This window comes from Trifolium pratense, linkage group LG5, assembly GCF_020283565.1.
Source record: "Trifolium pratense cultivar HEN17-A07 linkage group LG5, ARS_RC_1.1, whole genome shotgun sequence".
Taxonomy (NCBI): Eukaryota; Viridiplantae; Streptophyta; class Magnoliopsida; order Fabales; family Fabaceae; genus Trifolium; species Trifolium pratense.
The window spans coordinates 2,471,685-2,495,190 of NC_060063.1; the positions used below are offsets into that span (position 1 = coordinate 2,471,685).

At 31.7% G+C, this 23,506-nt stretch overlaps 2 protein-coding genes and 1 long non-coding RNA gene across 4 annotated transcripts; 2 read left to right on the forward strand and 1 right to left on the reverse strand.

Annotated features, from left to right (window-relative positions):
• The first annotated feature begins 1,251 nt into the window (after positions 1–1,251).
• LOC123884865 (ankyrin repeat-containing protein BDA1-like) lies at positions 1,252–4,527 on the forward strand. Of its 2 annotated transcripts, none has more exons than XM_045934100.1 (2): positions 1,252–1,911; positions 3,643–4,527. In XM_045934100.1, exons 1-2 carry the CDS (start codon positions 1,294–1,296, stop codon positions 4,264–4,266), a joined length of 1,242 nt encoding a protein of 413 aa, XP_045790056.1. In that variant the 5' UTR covers positions 1,252–1,293; the 3' UTR covers positions 4,267–4,527. The 2 variants fall into 2 exon arrangements, with proteins under 2 accessions (XP_045790056.1, XP_045790055.1); XM_045934099.1 differs by having other exon boundaries at positions 1,254–1,911; positions 3,634–4,527.
• A 9,370-nt stretch (positions 4,528–13,897) lies between these two features.
• LOC123882958 lies at positions 13,898–14,422 on the reverse strand. Its single transcript, XR_006800072.1, has 2 exons — positions 14,241–14,422; positions 13,898–14,137 (listed from the first exon to the last, which is right to left on the reverse strand). It is a non-coding gene; the product is annotated as an uncharacterized LOC123882958 (long non-coding RNA).
• Positions 14,423–15,605: 1,183 nt separating this feature from the next.
• LOC123884377 (F-box/kelch-repeat protein At3g06240-like) lies at positions 15,606–17,889 on the forward strand. The gene is made up of 3 exons (XM_045933463.1): positions 15,606–15,613; positions 16,156–16,319; positions 17,135–17,889. Exons 1-3 carry the CDS (start codon positions 15,606–15,608, stop codon positions 17,623–17,625), a joined length of 663 nt encoding a protein of 220 aa, XP_045789419.1. The 3' UTR covers positions 17,626–17,889.
• The last annotated feature ends 5,617 nt before the right edge of the window (positions 17,890–23,506 follow it).

Here is a 23,506-nt window from a genome sequence, read left to right on the forward strand (position 1 = left end):
CTCGTGGCACCACCGCCAGAGAGGCTACATAGTGAAAAACAAGTTTGGATTGAGAGGTTTGATGCGGCGGCTTTGATTTTTAAGAGAGAGGGCAGAGCTCTGTTTTTTAGAGAGAAGAAGCGGTTGATTAATACTGAACCTCCAATTTCTTAACCTTTAACTCAACCAGTTGAGTAACCTATCTCATCCTATGTATATTTTTATCTTGTATTGGACGACAGGTTGAAAAGTAGAAAGGGACGTATAACCAATAATGGATGTCATAATTTCGTACATTGTTTTAATTTTATAACAAATTAATAACCAAGTCAAGCAAATACTAATGTTTAATAGAAGCAGGAAAATTTTTTAAACCGAAGAGTACTCAAAGTCAATGCTTCAAACAACAACCTGAGCAATCTAATAATTTATAAACTGAAACTTGCAGATGAAGAAGATAATATAAACATCCTCAATGAACTAATTCAAGATAATACATTAATTTTGGGGTTATATATAGGACGAGAAAGGGACTTACGTATTACTTACAATGCATTCGTACATTGTTTTAATTTTATAAACAAACTAATAACCATGTCCCAAGTTTTTGAAAACTATTTTCAAGATTGAATTCCAACATAAAGATAAGTAAAATATAATCAATATATAATTGTTGCACATAAAAATTAATCGAACTCAGATTTTCTCAAACTTTTAATCCTTAGAAAGAGTTCATTAAACATTTTAACCCGATTACTTGGTTCAATATATTGATATTCTAAACTTTATATATTATTTCTTTTGAAGGAAAAAATTTATATATTATGAAGTGTTTAAAAAACCTTTACTAATATTTTCTTTCCTAAGTTAATTTTTCAAGTTTGGTACCCAGAATAAAAATTGCTCCGCCATTGCACACAACACAAAACAAACTGTTGTGAATTCGTTGATAAATCACACCAATACGAAACTTGATGTGTGGAGCAAATTAATCAAGCAACCAATATATGAAGTAGATAGAGATGATGATATATAATAAATAATCCAAAGAACAACACCACAAACCTAATGATTCCTATATTAATAGTTATATTTTTATATGACATAGGACAAGAAAGGAACGTATTACATTATCAAAAAAGAAAAGAAAGGAACGTATTACTTACCATACATGTCATGATTTAATTTCGTACATTGTTTAAACTTTATAAAAAAAAAAAAGTCAATCAAATTAAGAAGACCCGTATAGTATATGCATATTTATTAGCAATAGCAACAGGCAAAATTTTCATACCGAAATTCACAGCTTCAAACATGAACCTAACAAATATAATTTATAAACTGAAACTGGCAGATGAAGAGGAAAATATAAACCTCCTCTATGAAGTAATTCAAGATAATCCATCCATTTTGGAGATTATAGATTCAAAACAGTTTGTCGAAACTCCTTTGCATATCGCTGCATCAAGGGGGCAAATCCAGTTTGCCAATGAAATTATGAATTTGAAACCTTCATTTGCTTCGAAGCTAAATCCGCAAGGATTCAGCCCAATCCACCTAGCTATGCAAGAAAACAAAAACCGAATGGTGTTGTGTTTTGTTAACATGAACAAGGACCTTGTGAGAGTGAAAGGGAAGGGAGGTTTGACTCCTCTTCATTTTGCAAGTCGAAATAAGGGAGATGTTGAACTTTTAGCTAATTTCCTCTCTGCATGTCCGAATTCTATTGAAGACTTGACTGTGAAGGGTGAGACTGCACTGCATATTGCTGTCAAAAATAACAACTACGAGGCTCTTGAACTCCTTATTTGCTGTCTTAGAAGAAATATCACAAGAGGTGCTAGGGAGTTGCATTACAATGTAATAAATTTGAAGGATGAGGCTGACAACACCGTTTTGCACATTTTAGCGCAAAGGAATTTAGAGCCACAGGTAACCTTTGAAGATACATTTCCTATTGTAAGAGATTTTATATATATGGGGAGGGATCAAAATACACCGGTGTAACATTTGAGTAATGTTACACCGCTCAATAACTCTTTAACGAATACAAATTTTACAAAATCCATCGTTGGATTGAAAGCTTATATCGTATAGATCATCCGTGTTAAATTTTACAAAAATTTAAAATCGTTTGATATGTTATTGAGACCGATGAAGATTAATGATTTATGTGTTTTTATTGAATCCCGTTAATCTTGATCTATCTCAAAAACATATCAAACTATTTTAGATTTTTATAAAATTTAATATAGGTAATCCATACGATTTAAATTTTGAAACCATAAAATTATATAAGCATTTTAGAAGGGCAATATAGTGCACACTCCTTAAGAAATTTCAAACCCGATCTACACTGGACTCTACATAGTTGTACAAAGTGTTTACAAAAAAAAAATTCTATTTAAAAAAGAGTTATCCTAAAATTTATTAATGCATAAAAGGAAGGTAAGAAAATAAAAAGGAAATTCTTTAATTTATTAATGGAATCATGTGATCCTATAAGTGACTCTTTAATAACCATTAGATAAAAATAAAATTAATAGTTTACAAAATTTATATCGGTTAAAACATTATTGAGACGTGTAACATTTGGTGTCAAACAAGTTGCTGTCATTTGATTCTGACCCTCTATATATATATTTCTTATTTAATTTTTACTGTTTTTTGTTTACAAAATTAATTGTTACGGATAGAAATATAATAATTTATTTTAATAAATTAAAACGTATATATTACTCTTTTATTTTTATTTTTTTTTACAGTAAGCGGAAGTGTTGCATGGTCACAAACATTTAAGCAAATCATCATCTGGCCATGTCGTAAAAATTGGATCTACTAAGGTAATAAATAACATATAAATTTAACTAATCAAACATATATAAATATGAATAAAATAAATTAGAGATCATGGAAATTTATCTTTTGTGAGTATAGTAATTTGATGTCGACAACGCATAGTAAACACCGATGAATTCACAAACCAACCATGAATGACCTGCAAAATATCAAACCGTGATACAATACCTGAGGCGTGCTAATCGCACTGTCCTAAGAATTTATCCGTCTCATAAGTATAAATCCCTCAGGATTCAACATGTCATTCTCAGATATAAATCATATATGAGGTAACAAAACTGAGAAAAATTAATTTGAGACAGGTTGATGTTAAACTCAGAGACTCGGTATGTGAGAGGAGAAAATAAACTCAGACACTCAATATGTGAGAGTTTTAGAAATTTAGTCCACATTCTTATATATATATATATATGCAATCCACGCAAAAAAATCATTCCAAAAGTAATTTTCACATTGCCAACTACATAGCCTATTAATTAGGAAGGAATGAGTATTGATACCAATGGGAAGTAAGTTGCACTTTGACCAAGTAAAACATATTTTAACAAATCATTAATAATACTATTAATTCATTTAAAACAATATATAAAATTATTTTAAATAACTTTAAAATAAATTATAAGCTCAAAATATCCAAGAGGACACACATAATTTTTTTTTTCTGAAGTTATTTTAAATTCAAGAATATCTTACTCTCTAATTATAAAGATTTCTGTGTAAAAAAAATAAAATTATAAAGATTTTAGTTGACAATAGGAATGATTTCTAACAATTGCTTTGTTCATTAATTACTAGGTATTGCAGACACTTGGATTATTGTTAAAGACTAAAATAAATTTGAACGCAAAGAATTTGGAGAATAATACAGCATTAGACATGGCACTGAATGAGGATATTAGGCGTAAATTGCTGAGTGTTGGAGTAAAACCTGGCTTACGAGTCCGCGCTGCTCCAACACTTGCACAAAGACTAAAATCAAATATTACAATTATTGATAAAGTGGTTATTTATATAAAATCCCTTAGAAGAGATATATCAGAGAAGCAACGCAATACTTGGTTGATTGTTGCGACTCTTGTTGCAACTTCCGTCTATCAATCAGCACTGAATCCCCCAGGAGGAGTTTATCAGGTTAATGCTAACTCAGGAAATGGTGGGAAATCGGTCATGCCAAATTCTTATTTCTTGCCGTTTTCATTAGTGAGTATGTTTGCCTTTCTTGTATCAATTCTAGCAATACTTCTTATGACCCCAAGTGGGTTAGTACTAGGCGGTCTGGTGATCGGTCCTGTGGGATGGTTTTCCTATAGTTATCTAATTTCCATGTTGTACATATCCCCACATTCCAACATCATTTTTGTTATCATTATATATGTAGTTGGATGTGTCCTGTCCACTGTTTTGGTTATTCCGTTGTACTATGTATAATTAGACGGTGGGCAAGGCAATGCACCCTACTTTGTACTGGAATCGGTAAAATTTATTTGGGTGTCGTGTTTGATCTCAATGGATCAGGAGAATTGGAGGTTCACTTGTTTCTTTTTCCTTCATGTTGTTGATACTTGCCTCTCTCTTCATGAGGAGTATTCTTCTACTCGTGTGGTGTGATTTTAAGGGGCTCTCTAGTTTGTTTGATGTTTTCTCGTATTTTTATTTGTCTGTTTATTTTTCTGTTTTGTTGGGTTCTTATGAAGTGTACTTCCTCTTTATTGTTACTAGAACTTTCGACCCGTGCACGCACGGGTCTAATTAGATGTAATATTGCAAGAATCTAATGAAAAATTAATTAATGTAAAAAATGCGAGAAAAAATAAGAGGAAAGAAATTAATTGATTTCTATTTAAAAAAATATTTGTATAAAAAGAAATTGAATGTGTATTACATATAAAAAAATAGAGTTGTATAAAGAAAAAGTGGGGTTGATTTCTATTTAAACAAAATTAAGCATTGATTTCATATTTATTACATGTAGGTTATCAAATTATATCAAATTGATTGATGTAGCCTAGTGGCAAATACACGAAATAATTCTTAAAGGTCACGAGCTCGTTCTTGTTGAGATATTTTTTAACATTTTATTTGAATTAAATTAGGGTTAAAATGAGATAAAATGAGCGGAAAAATGATTAGATTTAGAGTTAGTGTATCGAAATAAGCTTAAAATATAAGAGATTAACCTTCTCTTGTACACTTTTCATTTACATAAATAATATAGGCTTAAATGCACTTTTGATCCCCCTATTTTCAAAAAAATGAAGTTTTGGTCCCCCTATTTTAAAAACCAACTTTTTAGTCCCCCAATTTTAATTTTTTTTGAGTTTTGATCCCCCATTCCATTTTAAGGCTAATTTTGTTGATGTGGCATTGTCACTAATGCATATCAGCGTCCACATGGACAAATTTAATATCCATGTCATTATTTGTTTTTAATTCAATAAAACTTATTTTATAAAATAATTTAATTAAACCTAAGAAAGTTCATTAAAATAAAAAATCCAAAAATTCACAACCTCTAATTTATTAAACCTAAGAAAAAACAAACAATCACAACATGGACATGATCCTCTTTGATTCATATCAAACAATTGCATATTGAAAGCAAGTTTTGTGTTTCAAGAACCTTGAACTTTCACCATCATCCAACTTTATATAAAACCAATCTAGAATTAAACTTCAAACTTAAAACGATTTTTGGGTTTTCATTCAAACTCATCCAAAGTCATAGATAGTTTAAAGAGTATGAGTAATTTCTATTGAAACACAAAATCATCTATAATTTCTTTTCGTTTTTAAAAATCCAAAAATTGTTGAGTTTGAACGGAAACCATAGAATTAGTGAAATCCATAAGGAAAGATTCTCTCTAACGGTGAATAAAATTCTAGTAGTTGAAGGTTTGATAATTAGGGTTTCAAATTTCATATTTTATAAGATTTAACAATTATTATTTTAGTTGAATATATAATTCTAACAATTAAAATATTTTATAAATAAAGTTTTATTGAATTTAAAAATATATATTAATGACATAGATATTAAATTTGTCCACATGAATGTTGTCACATCATTAGTTACAAGGTCACATCAACAAAACTAACCCAAAATAGGACGGGGGATCAAAACTCAAAAAAAATAAAAATAGGGGGAGTAAAAAGTTGGTTTTTAAAATAAGGAGACCAAAACTTCATTTTTTTGAAAATAGGGGGACCAAAAGTACATTTAAACCAATAATATATTTCGCATTAAAAAAAAACGTGGGCGATTCTAAGAATCAAGGTGTAGATTCACCACTGTTGACCGAATTCTTAGATAAAAATATTTCATTGCCATTTGTTATCATTTCGCTTTCCGTCTTAGCAAATTGTGAACAAGTGTATTATTATTATTTATTTTTTTTTGGTATACAAGTGTTTTATTGTATTAATTTTTTTTTAAAGCAATATTATTATTTTAAGGGTTTTTTTAACCCTACAACATATTGTACATGATAAGAAATGAGTAAATAATGTCTTATTTTCTTTATTTTTCTCCTAATTAATTTATTAAGTAGCAACTAATATCTATTTTTTTTCTTTTCTTTCTCTCTCTCTCTCTTCAATCACTCTCTCTCTCTCTAATCTCACGCTCTCTTCTTTCTCTCAAGAAGACATTCATGAGTTCATCATGAATAGTAAACAAACAAAAAAAACCACAAAATCACCCAAATCAACCCCAAATTCCTTCTAAACCGTTTTTAAACACAAATCAAACCTCAAACAAGAAAATCTAAACAAACATATCAAAACCCAAAAAAAAAAACTGTTCTATTACCTCTTGTTTCGTTTTAAATTTCTGTCTTTTTGTTCTTCTGTTTGTTCTCTTTTATTTACCGTTTTGTTTTTATTGTATTTCTCAATCAAATTTGAGAGAAAGATGAGAAGAGAGTGTGATGAGATTCAAATTTGAGAGAAAGATGAGAAGAGAGAAAAAAAAAATATAGATATTAACTGCTACTTAATAATTTTAGGAGAAAAATAAGGGAGAAAGAGAATATAAAGCATTAATTACTCTTTTCTTATCCTGTGCAATGTTGCACAACCCTTATTTTAATTGTATCTTGTAATTTTATTGAATGTATCATGTGCTTTTATAATTTTATGTGTATTCCAACTCTGACCGCACATAAAATTATAAAAGTTGAACAGTAGATTCCCAATGATCACTGGTAGAGTTCGGAAGGATGATTATCATTTTATTTTGGACAAGTTGAACAGTAGATTAGCTTCTTGGAAGAACAAATTCCTCAACAAACCAGGCCGTGTTACTTTAGCCAAATCGGTGTTGAATTCCATCCCTACTTATTACATGCAAATCAGTTGGCTCCCCTCATCAATTTGCTCTCAAATTGATCAATTGACCAGGAACTTCATTTGGAAGGGTAACTCTAATAATGGAATTCATTTGGTTGGTTGGCAGTCGATTACACAAACTAAGAAAGATGGAGGGCTTGGTGTGAGACTTGCTAGGGAAACTAATACCGCTATGTTGGGCAAGCTTGTTTGGGATATCCAACAGAATTCCAATAAACCTTGGGTTCTTATGATTCAAGATAAATATCTCGGCAACAAGATTTTTTTCAGCACTCCAAGAAGTTATGGTTCCCCCATTTGGAACTCTATCTCAAAAGCTAAACTCGCTCTTCAAGACGGGTATCAATATCGTATCGGCGATGGTAATTCTTCTCTTTGGTATTCTCCTTGGCTGTTGAAGGAACCTTTGTGTAGAAAAGTGAATTATGTGGCAATACAAGATAGCCATCTCCGAGTCAGAGATATTTTCATAAATGATGGCTGGAATTTAAATATTTTATACACAATTTTGCCGCCTGACATTATTGATCTAGTTATGAATAATCATCTTACTCTTAATAATGGCACAACAAATTGTTTTATTTGGAACCATGATTTGAATGGTGTTTATTCTGTGGCATCTGGTTATAACTGACTGCGCCAACAACGAGGATCTGATCATAACAATGCTTCTTGGTCTTGGATTTGGAAACTTGCTGCTCCTGAGAAAATTAAGTTTTTCATCTGGTGTGTTTGCCATCATGCGATTCCCACCCTATCTTTGCTTCGTCGTCGGAATCTAGCACCTTATGATATCTGCCCGAGATGTTCTACTAGTGAGGAAACCATTCTACATTGCATGCGAGATTGTAATACTGCTAAAAGAATTTGGAATTCCTTGGGTTTTCAATCTGCTGCTTTCTTTCATTCTTCTGACCCAGAGGTTTGGATGCGTAATTATTCTAGTGGAAATGAAGCTCCCATTTTTCTGGCTGGTCTTTGGTGGAATTGGAGGGCTAGAAATATTGTTTGTGTTGGTAATGAAAATATTCAGTTGTTCCGCATTGTGGCTGAATCTCATAAACTTGGTAACCTTATTAGGGCGTGTTTGCATAAGACTCTTATTAATATCCCTCCTAAACTGACTTCATGGCACCCTTGTCGGACCAATTGCATGGTCCTAAATGTGGATGGTAGTTGTCTAGGTAGTCCGGGAAGGGCCGGCTTTGGTGGCCTTATCCGAAAAGGAAGTGGTGAATGGATAATTGGTTTTAGTGGTTTCTTGGGTATTGCTAATGTGATTTTAGCTGAGCTTATGGCTCTTTATCATGGGCTCAAGATTGCGAGAGCATCCGGCTACAACCATCTTTTCTGCTATTCCGACTCACAAACTGTGTTGGATCTAGTTCTCAAAGGGTATAATAGCTACCACTGTTATGCTGCTGTTATAGCTAACATACAAGATCTTCTTAAATTACATTGGGAAGTCTCTTTATATCACACTTTGAGGGAAGGAAACGCTTGTGCTGACTTTTTCGCTAAGTTGGGCTCGACTAATGACTCGAAGCTTACCATGTGGGAAGCTCCGCCTAGTGATTTGAAAGATCTACTCTTGTCTGATGCTCTAAGGGTGGCTTACCCTAGAGCCTAATTTTCTTGCTTTTTCTTTTTTTCTTTTGTTCCCTTCTATTTTATCTATTGTACCAAAAAAAAATAATTTTATGTGTATTGATTAGTTTTTTCCATGAAGTGCTTTTATATTGAATCATGTACACTGATAAAAATTTCGCGTTTAGAGACCGAATTGATCACTAAATCAATTACCGATCGATTTAGTGACCACTTTAAATCAGTAGAAAAAGCTCTGGTCTTAGTAACTAAAATTGCTACTCTGATCTTAGTAACCGAAATAGCGACCGACATCAGAGACTGGCTTAGTGATTAAGACCCAAAAGAACAACCGATACATTTTTGCCTAAGCCCATGATCCCTTAATCATATTTGCATGTAGTACACTTGTAATGTTGAGGCAAAATCTACTTTTGATGTTTTAAAGATTACAAACATCTTTAATTATATTTTAAATGATTCTGATAATTTTGTTATCTAACAAGTGTTTTTGAGTGATATAAGTTTAAACAGATTCTAACAACTCACTTGCAAAGTTAAAATACCTCACATTTTCTATCTCACAGCTGCCGCAGAAACTAAACTCTTTATATATACTGCGTGTTTTCCGCCCGGGGTGCAGATTTCGCCCGAGGCACAGGGATTTTCGCCCGGGGCGCCAAAACAGTGAACCAGCCCTATTCAGCCAGAACTTGCACCTGGGGCGCCAAAACAGTGAGACAACCAGTTTTCCGCTTCAATTTCAAGGCAAATTCCAACAATCTCCACCTTGCCTTTAAATTGATGGTGATGCCAACTTCCCACCAACCGTCATGCTGCCCCCCCTTGAACTACCGTCCAAGACACCAAATCAAATCCAAGTCCACTCGAATCTTGACCTTGACACCAATCTTCACTTGCTTCCAACAACCATTGCTAGAGTCACAAGTTTCCCGGTTTGTAGCTCATCCCTTCATACCTCGGAATGCTTTCCGCCCTCATGAAGATCTTGCCTCCCACTACCATAGGATTTTTAGGTAGCTCCACAAGTTTACACCGTACCCTCTTCGCACCCCAGAATGTTCCTTTCCGTACTCTCGAAGATATGCTTGCTTTCGACTATCCATGAAATTTTAGAATAATCCTACGAGCCTCACCACACCTTCTGAATTCCCGGAATGCCTTCCGTACTCTTGAAGATTTGCTTGCCTCCAACCAACCTTGGAATTTTAGGTGGTTCCACAATCCGCAACAACAAACTCTCCTTGCATTCAATTACCTCCAGCAGTCCTACAAGTTACCAAGTCTGATAACCGTTGATTTCAATTGCCTCCCCGAAGATCTTCCAAGTTTTGCACTTCTTCGGCCACAATCAAAACATAACCCACAAGATTTGCATAGCTATACCACTTTGGTGCAACAATACCACTCTCATCTCTATCTCTCATTATATAGCCAAGTGTTAATGTTGACAGTCTTCTTCTAGTCCCGCTAGTAAAAGACTCTACCTCAAACCGAGTTTGCTCCACCAAAGTCTCAAACCGGTATATCCACTATGTCTTCCACCTTGTAAAGCAAAACCTTTCAATTACTCCGAAACACACTTCAATTCCACCACCTAGTAAACTTTGTTTCACTAGTAAAACTAAAACCAATGTCACTAAACCAATCCAAAGATCCACAATTTAACCATATCATGAGAATTACCACTAGTAACAAATGCATGACCAACAGTAGAACCAATTATCTTTGCATCAAAGTTCAAGAATATACCTCACATCATGTAAAAAAAAAATTCAACCATACCTTGAACCTTACAAGCTTTCCTGTCTCCAAGATGAACAAACTCAACCTTCAACTAGCTCTAGGACTTTCAAAGTACTCCTTCCTCAAAACACATGTGATCGGAGCATCCATAGTCCACGACTTAAACTCCACCGATACCCAACTTTACCACACTAGCACTTCTACATTTTCTCAATGATAAAGTTGTTGTTTCAAAACGTAACACCGAGTATTATTCCACCGCCTCTCCAGGCCGATGTTGAGTATTATTACCACCGCTTCTCCAGGCTGATGTTGAGTATTATTACCACCGCCTCTCTAGGCTGACCTTCATCACAATCTCCATTAGCTTTTTACCTCCGAGGCACCGGATAATCACACTCCATGTTTTATCCATCATCCCAGACATTAAAATTGCTCCTGATCTCATCTTCACTTTCCGCAATTCTACATTGTCTCCGGAAAGTCTCTCGATAACCCATTTTGAACCCATGGTACTTAATCCGTTGAACCCTTTGCCCCACGATGAGCGCCAATTGTTGTGAATTCGGATCGAAAATCACACCAATAATACTTTTGATGTGTGGGATAAATGAATTGAAGCAACCAAAACAAAATGGATGAGCAATAATCAATAAATCAACAAAATTGTTTACCTAGTTCAGTCAAAATTGACCTACTCTAGGGAAGAGAGAGACCCTCCAATCCACTATCAAACTTCCTTCTTGATTAGAAAGATTCATTACAAAAGAGTTACAAGAATTAGACTTCAACCCTAATTCTACCCTTTTCCCAAATCTCTTCCCGTGACCAAGAGATTTCAATGATAAGTGATTACAAGGTGTTAGAAACACTTCCCCAACCCTAGAATATATCCAAAAGGAACCCCTTTTGATCCTAGATTGATGTTGCATGAAAAACCCTAAAAAACCTCACATTTTCTCTCTCGCAGCTGCTGCAGAAACTTAACACTTTATATATACTGCGTGTTTTCCGCCCGGGGCGCAGATTTCGCCCGAGGCAGAGGGATTTCCGCCCGGGGCGCCAAAACATTGAACCAGCCCTGTTCTGCCAGAAACCTGCGCTTAGGGCGCCATTTCTTCCGCCTGGGGCGCCAAAAGAGTGAGACAACCAGTTTTCCGCTTCAATTTCAAGGCAAATCCCAACCTGCTCTTTGGCAAATGAGTGAAGAAAGAAGAGGAAGAAGAACACTGCTTGTGGTTGAAGAAGAAAAATGGCAGCGGTGAAGTTTATTCGTCTCATTATAATTCCATTTGCAAGCGATGTTTATTCGTCTCGAAGGAGAAGAAATCAGCAGCTGCAATGCAACAGATGCAAAGGTGAGTAAGTATATACCTAAAGATATTGCATTCTCCAATACAGCTAGTTGTATTGTATATGTTGCTAGTGGCTTAAGTAACAATCTCGTGTTTGCTTAATTTGCTGATAGTGGCTTAAGTGTTATTCTCAAATATATAGTTTAGTAAAAATTAAACTTTATAGAACTGAAAAGAGTTATTATGAACTCATGATGCAATTGAGAGGGGAGTGAACTCCTGAACATGATTAGCATTTGAGCATTTCAAGTATCAACAATTTTGGACAGAATTGAGTGGAATTATTTTGTTGTATTTCGTCAAGTGTTTAGTCATTTTGATTTTCATAGTGTGTCTGCAAATCTAAGCCAATGTCTGAAAATCTGTCTTTTTGCAGTTCGGTTGACAATCCAAAATACTAGTAAATGAACAGACTATTATGCTGAGAATCACAGAGCAACAGAATAATGTAGTAAAGGAATCTAATGATCAAGATAATATTCTTGTTGGTTAGATTAGTACATTGTTCGGAATTTAATGGGAGAGGAGAGGCTACAAAGGAACTAAGCTTATATACACATATTTGAATTCGATATGTGTACTGCACAATTAAGTTCCCGAACGGGCCCTTATTGTTCGAATTGCTGTTCATGAAGAAATGACATTGGCAGGTTACTCTTGCTAACTCACATGTTTTGTTGCTTTGTAATGCAGAGAATCATAGCGAAAGTAAAAAGAGATGGAGGGAGATGTTATGTGAGACATGAGTGGTGAAAGAGATAAATAAGGAAAAAGAAAAAGGGTATCGATGGACTACCAGAGGCAAAACAACAACATGAACGAGAAAAAGGGCATGGGAGGATGCTGGAACTCGATGACCAAACAACGCAACATGGTGGAACACGAACACAACTATTGTGTAGGATGCTGCTGCTATTGACGGCTATTGTTGCAGGGACTCTCTCCTTCTCTCTATTACCCATAAGTTTTTTTTTTTTTTTTTTTTTTTTTTTTTTGGTCAGGTAACCCATAAGTTATTGATCCTGCTATTACACTGCAACTTTATATATTACCTCATAATTAGCTACTGTTACATTGTACCCTTACATATCACCTCATAATTAAGCTACTGTTACATTCTTTCTTTATTATAAATAGCTTGTATAGATACTCAAATATGGTATCATTATTTTTATAGAAATGAGAAAATCTTTCTTACAATTTCTCTTCTTTCTCAATGCAATTGGTACAATTATCACTCTCCCTCCATCTCTTTTCAGGTTCTATATGTTTATCACAGTTTCTTTCTTCATATTTTACAATTTGAGGTTCTATTTTCACATTATTGTCATTGTAATAATTACTACTTGATTTCCTAAAAATGTTTCGAGGGGCAATTTGAAATGGCCGTACTGTATATTTTCTGACAGCGATATACTTCATTAGAAGACAGGAAAAACAGGTACAACATTAGGAAATGTTAGACTCGAGTTCAATGTTATTCCGTGTCCTAATGAGAAAGGGGAATCTAACATCTAATAGGATTTCTTTTTTTTTTTCATGAAATTTTCTCTAGTGGAGAGAATGCTCTTAGATAGCCTCCATTGAAAATTACGGACTATGTTAAGGACATGGCTTTCCATATTTCTTTCAATAATTGGGTGATATGAGAGGAACGATAAATGATGGATTCTAGCTGATAAGATTATTATTTGATAAAATTAACAATCGAACAGAGAAATTGTAGTCTAAGGCCGGGTTTAACAAATTATGAAAAGGAAGGGATTGGAATGACCTAATTTATCATCTCTAATCCATTTGAAATCACCAATCTTTATTATTTACTCTGATAAATCAATATATGCTCAGTATACCCCCAACATTTACATCTTAAATATGATATAGCTGTTTTGTCGGAATTGAAACAATCTCGCGTGTATTTTATCACTTAATGATATTTTGATACATTTGCCAAATTATTCATCATCCTACAATCATATATAGAATCGGAGAAATTAAGAGAGTGAAAGACAATGTAAATAATATTATTTATTATTTATTTCATGTTGCAATATTAATATTATCTACATCGTCTTCCACTCTCATAAAAAATTTGTGCACTTTCTTGGGTCTTGTTCTCCAAGGATGTCCAGATCCAGGTTTAGATGAAGGGACACATCTACATCGATTAGTAACACTACATTGTGCAACCCAACCAGGCTTACACTTAATATCTTTACAGTCAAGGTCATTACGACAGTCAACTGTAATTAAAATTATATATAACACAAGAATGTTATTATTAATTCAAGGGGATATATGTTAGAAGTAAATAAGAACATTTAAGAAGAATAAAAATTGGCTTACGTTTACTGTTTGTTGCAACAAGAAATAAGAAAAGAAAGTAGATCATAACATAAATAAACTTCATAAGTCTAGCAATATATATGTTCCCCTTTGCATATAACAAATAGAATATGATTTGATAACTTTATGACACACTTATAGAATTGTAAAGAGAGTCATCATTGATTGTTTTTATAGAATTGTAAACATAAAATATTCCTAAATTAATTAGAACTAATATAAAATATCTCTTAACTACATTGAAGGCCTTACAACATTTTTATAATAAGAGAAATTCTTACGTGAATCCTCACTTAGACATTAATGATTAAGCACAATCAATTACATAATTACAACTCATTAAATAATTACATATAATTAATAGTGTAGTAATTAATAAAATCAAATCTCTATAACCAAAAAAGAAAAAAAAATCCCGGTATTTTCTCACATAATCTCCCAAACAACAATATCTTCCTCTTTATACTCATCAAACAAATCTCTAACAAATAACCTCATTCTAATCCAATAAGTTTTTTGTTATATTATTATTATTACTACCAAAAAAAATAATTCTAAGTTTTATATATTTCATTCATCCATTGTAATTTAAGTAAAAAAAAAACAAAAATGTAGAAAGAATATAAAATAAATACAATAAAAAGATGATAGGCTTAAAATAAACATATTCCAAGTTTTATATCCTTCGTTGTAATTGCACAAAAAAAAATAAAAAAAAATAAAAAAAGATGATATACTTAAAAATAGGCATAAAACAGATTATAGATAGGAACAAAACACAAATAATAACAATAAAACAACAAAAATAATAAAAAAAATTATATATGAATTTATGCATAAAAATAGGACCAAAATATAACAATAAAAAATTATAGAATTTTTTTAAATAATTTTTTAAATTCTTTAAGGGGCCGGCCCAAAAGTCTGTGAGCCGGCCCAAAAGTCTGTGGACCAGCCCATGAAAAAGTCTAACCCGATAAGGTCCGGCCCGATAAGACCCGACCCCCTTTTTATGAAGCCCGACTTGTGTAAAAGGATAGTGTTAATGGGCTGGCCTGATAGCTCAACCCTTTTTGACAGCTCTAATTATACTTAACATGACAATGTATTAATCATCGAAGTGTTCACATAAAAATAATTGAAACATGAAAATTAAAAACAAAAAGAGAGCGCTTAGAAGAAAAACAAAAGACAATTAGAAAGAAAAAAAATTAATAAAGTGCACAACACATGTTTTTTTATAACTTTTTTTTTTTCTTTCCTTATTTATAGAGATTTGATTTTAGTTGTTTCTCTATTAATTATTTGTAATTATTTAATATATTGATGAGTTGTAATTATGTGATTGGTTGTGCTTAATCATTAATGCTTAGGTGAGGACTAACCTAAGAATTTCTCTTATAATAACATAGTCAAATATTTTTCTTTCAAAAAATAAACTTAAATAAAAAACTTTGTAATGTTGAATATTAAAAGTAACAGTGCATAAATGTAGCCTTTTCTCATAAATAATGTAACAGCTAAAAATTGTTCCCACAAATATCTAGGGGCACAGTTGTTAATTATTGCAAAAGAAATATCATAATAACAGTCCGTAACTGTTCCCTTTTCAGTTTAAGGGAACAGTTATTTAGCGTTTCCTTTAAAGAACTGGCAACAGTCATAATGTGTTGACTAAGCCACTTTTAGGTAACAATTTTTACATGTTGCATAAAACATTGTTGCCAAAGACAACAATTGTTGTAGTGAGGGTTGTGTTTGTGGCCCTAACACACTTAGTAAGAAGGTGGCATAAAAATAATTTAAATTATTAAGACATAATTTATATGTTTTAACCTTTCATGATATTGAAAAAATTATTAATGGTATTAGTTGACCATGTATACCTTCTAAACTTGTGAAAAACATAATAAAGGAGTTTTGAATTGGATTTTTTGAATCTTTGCGAAAATAACTTTTGGTTTTTAAATTGCTTTGAATGGCCAGAACGAGATTTGCTCCAATGGGGAGGTTATGTGGTTGAATATGGTAGCTTCAAGTGTTTCCCCGTTGGCAGCTTCTTCACTGCTTTGTTCAAAGGTAAATTACATTCTTCTTTACTTTATACTTAACTTTGCTTTATTGTTTCCTGCTAGGGTATGGTAGGAAAGATTTAGTTCGTGGTTTGCATCCAAGAACAAACCACAAAATTAAGGGTTTTACATAGATCTACAAATTTAGTTTCGTAGTTCATTATTAGATTTTAGGCTTATCTATTATTTCCTTTTATTTCTGTTATTTATTTTCTCCTTAATTCAAGGAGAGAATTAATTTTTCTATTTAAACCGGTTTTGAGCTGAGGAATAACATATAACGGTGTTCACTTAAAAAAATACTATTTGGGTTATCACGAGGGGGCAGCTTGGGGATCATCCACATTGGGTTTAAGAACAATTATACAAGTGGAGGTTGAACATTTTATAAGTGAGAGGACCCGATTGTTTGTGGCAAGTGTGAGTTAAGTCTCACATTGCTTAGAAAAGTGGAGGTTGAACACTTTATAAGTGAGAGGACCCATAAACCTAATACCTTAAGGTTTTGGGTTAAAGTGCGATGTCCAACTCATTGGTATAATTGTTCTTAACCCTAATACATTTTTGATAGTTTATCAAAAAAACAAAAAAAATTGAAAATTTTATAAGAATTCACCTAAATACCCTAAATGTTTTAAGGTCACAAATATATAAAGGACGAGGTATTCTTGCTCCTTCCTCCCAGTCTAGAGGTTGAGTCGGTTGAATCGCCAGATGATGCTGAGGATTTTGATAGTCTTGAAGTTGATACTTATATTTATGAATTTGGTTATGATAACCTTACAAATGACTACAAGGTCATTCGATATGTATCTATTACAGGCGAACATGTTGGTTACGGATATATATCTATAGAGGAGTTGGAATATGTAGATTTATATCCCTTTTGGGAGATATATAGCTTAAGAAGTAACTCTTGGAAGAAACTTGATGTTTTTGACATGCCGTATTCTTCAGATTACATAGAGGGAACTCAAGTCTACATGGATGGGGTGTGTCATTGGTTTTGTTTTGAAGATAGACCAGATGAACAATGTGTGGTGTCATTTTACTTAAGCAATGGGGAATTCTTCATAACACCCATACCCTCAGATGATGATTATTTTGAATTTGATGAAACATCATGGATAAACTTGGCCGTGTTAAATAGGTCAATTGCATTGTTCTCATATCATGAAGATACAACTTTTCACATATCAATTTTGGGTGAATTTGGTATGAAGGAGTCCTGGACTAAACTCTTAACCGTTGGATCATTGCCTTGCATTAAGCATCCTCTCGGAGTGGGGTCGAAAGGAGAAATATTCTTCTAAGATCACTATTGTTGTCAAGTACATTAAGGGCCCGTTTGGTGTGCAGGATAGAGAGACATGATATGATAACACAATCCTATCCTATTCAAATCTCTTGTTTGGTGCATTAATTGGAAAGGATAAAATAAACCTATTACTTATCCTATCCTACTTAGCCTTTGTTATTTTAATCCTTATTTTAAGCTAGGTTAGCAACATGATAGGATATACTAATACTGTTCCTCACTTCGATTCCTGTTGAAACCATTTTCGTGATTTTATTTATTCTTTTCTTTTTAGGTGCTGCGTTACTAATATTTCTTTTGAAGCAATATCTTACTAATATATTACTCCTATTGATCTGGAAAATTGGAAAGTTCTTCTTTCTGCGTTTAAATATATCATAATATTGATCTGAATTTTTATTTGCTCACCACATACTAATCTTTATCTAACTATTTTATTTTAATTGATAATGAATATTCATTATTATTGCTGGATTTTTTTATTATTTGTACCCAAAAAATTGATATTATAGTTACAACAATTTTAAGTACATTTTATTGTTGTCGACAAAATATTATCAGTGCCGATAAAATATTATTTGTGTCATATCGTTTGCAGTTTGCACATACTTATAGGTTGTCATGATGCTACTCGTCTTAAATTTGTTAAGTCTTTATAATGTAATTTAAATACGGTTCGATAAAATTATTTGACAATATATTGTTGCTTTATCGTTGTTTTGTTGTTTCGTTGATTCCTTGCTACTTATGTGTGTGACAGTTTTAATTTTATACAATTTAAATTTTGACTGTTATAAACTATTTCTAAGCATGAACAATAATATGGAAGAATAGAGAGGAAGAAGAGAAAGGGATAAGAGAAAGGAATAAACTTATTCACAAGTGTGTGTTTACATGAAAATAAGAGTGTCATTTATAGGACACACTAGGGGACAAGAAAACCTACCACATAATGGACATTCATTACATATTATTCATAACACTCCCCCTTGAATGTCCATGAAGGATATTCTTTCTCTAAAAAAAAAAAAAAATCAAGTGAAGGAAAAGAGTACATCATCATTTATGTGTGAACTGCCTCATTAAAAACCTTACCAGGAAAACCCAGTGGGATAAAACCATGGTGAAGGGAAAAAGAGTGCAGTAAATATTTGTGTCTCCCCCTCATAAAGACAAATTATACATGAGATGAAAAACCAAATAATCTCCAGTACTAGTTGATCAAAAGCTTTACTTGAAGTTGACTTTGTAGAAAGATCTGTCATATCTTCTTTATTATGTTCTTCTCCAAATTAGCAGTGAGTCCGATATTATCTTCATATTGAATTGTTGCATGAACCATCCTTTTGTAATAAAAACATCAAGTTTATTGTATGTGTTGAATTACAGACCTCGACAAAAACGTCTTCTCAACTTGCTTGATGTAGTGCTGAAATCTTCACACGATTGGATGATATTGATGTTTCTTTAAGGTATAAATATTATGCTTGACTTTGTTCCAATATCTGTGTTAGCTGAATAAAATATCACGACATGTATAACTATAACTATATATAGTAAAATATATCAGTGTCTTTAATTGAATTAAGATATGGTACTTCAGGACCAATTCAAATTGTTCATCATTTTCTAGATGCATTACACGATCTTTGCTCAGATCAAATGACATCACAACCATTTTAGTACACAACAGATTTGTCCATGTCAAACTGTTCTAATACTTTTGCTATATAATTTTACTATAAATTTGTGATTCCAAATAAACTTTGTGCATTCAACATATTTCTTTAATCTACGAATTTCAGAAGCTCTTCAGGAGTTCTGATAATATTTATAGTAAATGATATTTCTCAACAAATATATTAGCATTTGATATATGGTACTTCAGGACCAATTAGTAATTCACTATTGATGAACTTACAACAATTTCATATAGAATCATGTTTTATATAAGGTTCATGATTCACGAAGCATTCTTCAAATACTTATTTTGTAAGAAATGACAATATCTCAAGCTCTTCAGGAGTCTCTTGATCATATTTTTATCATCGATATAAATCTTAAATATATCAAATTTATTGCCAAATATTTTCTTAAAATGTACAAATTGTCATTTTCATATTTCTCACTTGGAAATATTCAACAAGAATATTATACAACATGCATATAGATGTTGCCCGAGTATATAAGGAGAGTTATTCATGTTTATAAAGTCATCTCTCCAATATATATGTGTCTTACGAAAATTAAATCCTTTTAGGATTTTCATATAATCATCATTATCAAGTGAGCCAATCAAATACGTTAAAACACATATTTCACATAAATTGAGTATTTCATATGCTACTCAACTTAATTAATTACAAAGAAGTTTTGGAATTCACTTTAGGTGAATATGCTTCTTGAAAATCAATGATAGACATTTATCGATATACTTGAATAACCATTCAAACTCTAAATATTTTATTTTCATTATTTTCTTTTTTCTTGAGAACTTATTCATATCGAATTGTTTCCATCTGCAGATGAAATGGACTACTAGTCCAAGAATATTTCGCTTTGCAAAGCTACTTTAATATTGTATCAATCACGTCTATCTATTTAGTCAATAATTTCATTGTCTATAATCCTTAATAGACTTTGATTCATGATCCTCATTATTTCTTGTAATATATAGCGCTATATTATATAAATAATCATCGTCAACGTTGATTTTCTTTCGGTTTCATCGTATTCCATTCATGACATAATTCGTCGAGATCTCTTTATTTTCATAAATTTCAGGTACCTGATAAGTTCTTCTGAACTGCAAAATCAATTATGTCGAATGTTCTTTTGGAATTTTCATATCCTCACTTGGGTCATCTTTGTTTTTAGCTCCTTTTCTTATTTGAGGATTTTTATCTTTGGAACCGACTGACCTACCACGCTACAGGGTGGTTAAAATTCATTTGCAATATAAGATTGTCCAACAAGGACATCTATTTTGATTGGAGCATTAGCAGCTGATAGTTGATTTCATAGACTTTGCAAATGATATATCTTTTGAACATCTGGTTCAATCTATTTTATATGAGGATCAAGATGAGATAATAATAATTATTTATTTCAAGTGACTCATTTGAACTTCTGGTTCATATTTTTCAGCTGCTTATTCCCTCCCCCTAATATTGGGAAAACTAATTCATCATCACTTGAAAATTATCCTTCTGGGTTATAAACAAGTCCCTAATTATTGGCTCAATATAATTTATAAGGGATGAAGAGTCATATCAAATATAGTTTCCCAATATTCTTTAATAATTCATCGTATTGCATTATATTGGAGCAATCGGAACATACCAACACATCCAAAAATGCTTATATGAAAATATTAGATTATAAAACTAAACTTAATTGCAAGTTAAGGGGAAGACTTTTGTATAATAACATATTGGCTTGAGCGAATCAATATCTCAACATATATATTTAAATGTTCCCAAAATATAAAATAGAACTTGAAGTATTGATCTCATAAGTATCGATCATGTAATTAACTTTAGACGTCTAGAGAATGGATCGTCAATTCCATTATTTTTTCTTCTTGTATTATCATATTCTACGAGATGTTCTATATTATTTTAATTGACATTCGATACTTATCAAATACTTTCTAGAAAATTAAATATTAAATGAGCTCTTAACCAAATTAGTAAAAATAATCTCACAAACTTCTGGTTGTGAGTTGACAACAAACACACATGTGACCATTTCGTTGTTGCATAAATTAAAATTATAAAGTTCTAATTCGTTGTTGCATAAATTATAAAGTTCTAATTTTTCATAATAATGTTTATAAATATTGGTGGTATAATTCTTGAAGAACTAATATTTTAATTTCCCTAAAGATATAGTTCTTGAATAAGCAAAAGTTTAATATCAAGTATTCCAGAAGGATTGGAAAATTGTAATTTTCCATAGCCATTGTTGATAGAGATATATTGTTAAGTTCCTGAAGAACTTACAAAATTTTACAACATGATTACAATCTATATGATATATTTGATCTTGGTATAAGGTGAACCAAAATTAAAAGGAAATCAATAGAAGAATTATTTATGTCTCTTGAATATGCTCTTGAAGTAGCAACTTTGAAAAAAACAAAGTTCAAGAATATTTTGTATATCCATTGTTGTACATATATTGGATGGATATTATTGATATATTAAACTCGTGATTGAATGCATGGTTCAAACGTTTTTTTCTTCCTCTCATAATAATGATTATTCTTTGCTCTTAAAAAAAAAATTATTCCTTTTAAAAAAAAAAAAAATTATTCCTTGCAAACATAAATTGATTTTAATTATTCGGTTACATATTTAAATCAATTGATTGATTTTAATTTTAAAATCTTTTAATTGTTACTATATTTTAATTTCTAATTCTACTGAAATCCACATAAACATTATTTTGTTATACTTTATTTTTACTCTTTTAATTCTCATACAAATAAATTATTACTATTTTTTTATTGTGTTCCACCGAAAAGATTTTTTTTGTAGAAACATATTTGTTTAGCTTGAAAATATTCATCGATACTACTATTCATGAAAAATTAAATTTTATATTTGGTAGTACGAAAATTATTGAAAGCTCCAGAAGAGACAATGCATTATTATATCGAGAAGCAAAGTTGCACTTTGCTAATATATTTTATATTTTAAGTCTTAAAGAAATTTGTTACCGAAAGATATTCACATAAATGAATATCATATTGAAACAAGAAACGACGGAAATATTTTATCTCTATATTACGAGACATATTATCAACTTTTGTCTCTAGTTTGTGGTGTACTTATGATATTAGTGCAATTTAAGCACATGTTCAAGTAAACCAGAAGTTTACAAATAAATCATATTAATTTTATCATTGGCAAGATCAATTGGGTCATTTCTGGTCTATTATGAAGCGAAAAATTTCTATGAATATGTATAGAATGGCCAGAAGTTCATTCAATCTAACACTTTTTGTGTATTACTAGTTCCCGAAGAAAATTGATAAATTTAGTAAACGAGCGTCTCTTATTTTATATATAAGGTGATATTTATAAATCAATACACCGATCATGTGGACCAATTAAATTTCTATAATTTAATTGATGCATCAACTAAATGGTCACATGTATGTTAGTTATCAACTCACAACCAAAAGTTTGTGAGATTATTTTTGAGAGCTCATTATGTATATATTATTCTAGAAAGTATTTGATAAGTATCATATGTTAATTGAAATTTATACCGAACATCTTGTAGAATATGTTCATACAAACAAAAATAATAATGGACTTGAAGATCCATTCTTTAGACGTCTAAAGTTAATTACATGATCGATACTTATGAGATCAATATTTCTATGTTCTAGTTTATATTTTGGGAACATTTAAATATATATGTTGAGATATTGATTCGCTCAAGTCAATAAGTTATTATACGAAAGTCTTCCCCCTAACTTGCAATTAAGTTTAGTTTTATACTCTAATATTTTTCATATAAGCATTTTTGGATGTGTTGGTATGTTCCAATTGCTCTAATATAATGCAATACGATGAATTATTAAAGAATATTGGGAAAATATATTTGATACAACTCTTCATCCCTTATAAATTATATTGAGCCAATAGGGACTTGTTTATAGCCCAGAAGGATAATTTTCAAGTGATGATGAATTAGTTTTCCCAATATTAGGGGGAGGGAATAAGCAGCTGAAAAATATGAACCTGAAGTTCAAATGAATCACTTGAAATAAATAGTTATTATTATCTCATCTTGATCCTCATATAAAATAGATTGAACCAGATGTTCAAAAGATGCATCATTTGCAAAGTTTATGAAATCAA

What these genes read in the sequence shown, in the direction of transcription:
- LOC123884377 (XM_045933463.1), top strand. An exon ending in CTTCACTGCTTTGTTCAAAG is followed by an intron (nt 16,320 to 17,134) that starts GTAAATTACATT and finishes TATCTATTACAG; the next exon opens with GCGAACATGTTGGTTACGGA.
- LOC123884865 (XM_045934099.1), top strand. Translation starts at nt 1,294, where the DNA reads ATGAACCTAACAAATATAATTTATAAACTGAAACTGGCAGATGAAGAG. An exon ending in AAAGGAATTTAGAGCCACAG is followed by an intron (nt 1,912 to 3,633) that starts GTAACCTTTGAA and finishes ATTAATTACTAG; the next exon opens with GTATTGCAGACACTTGGATT.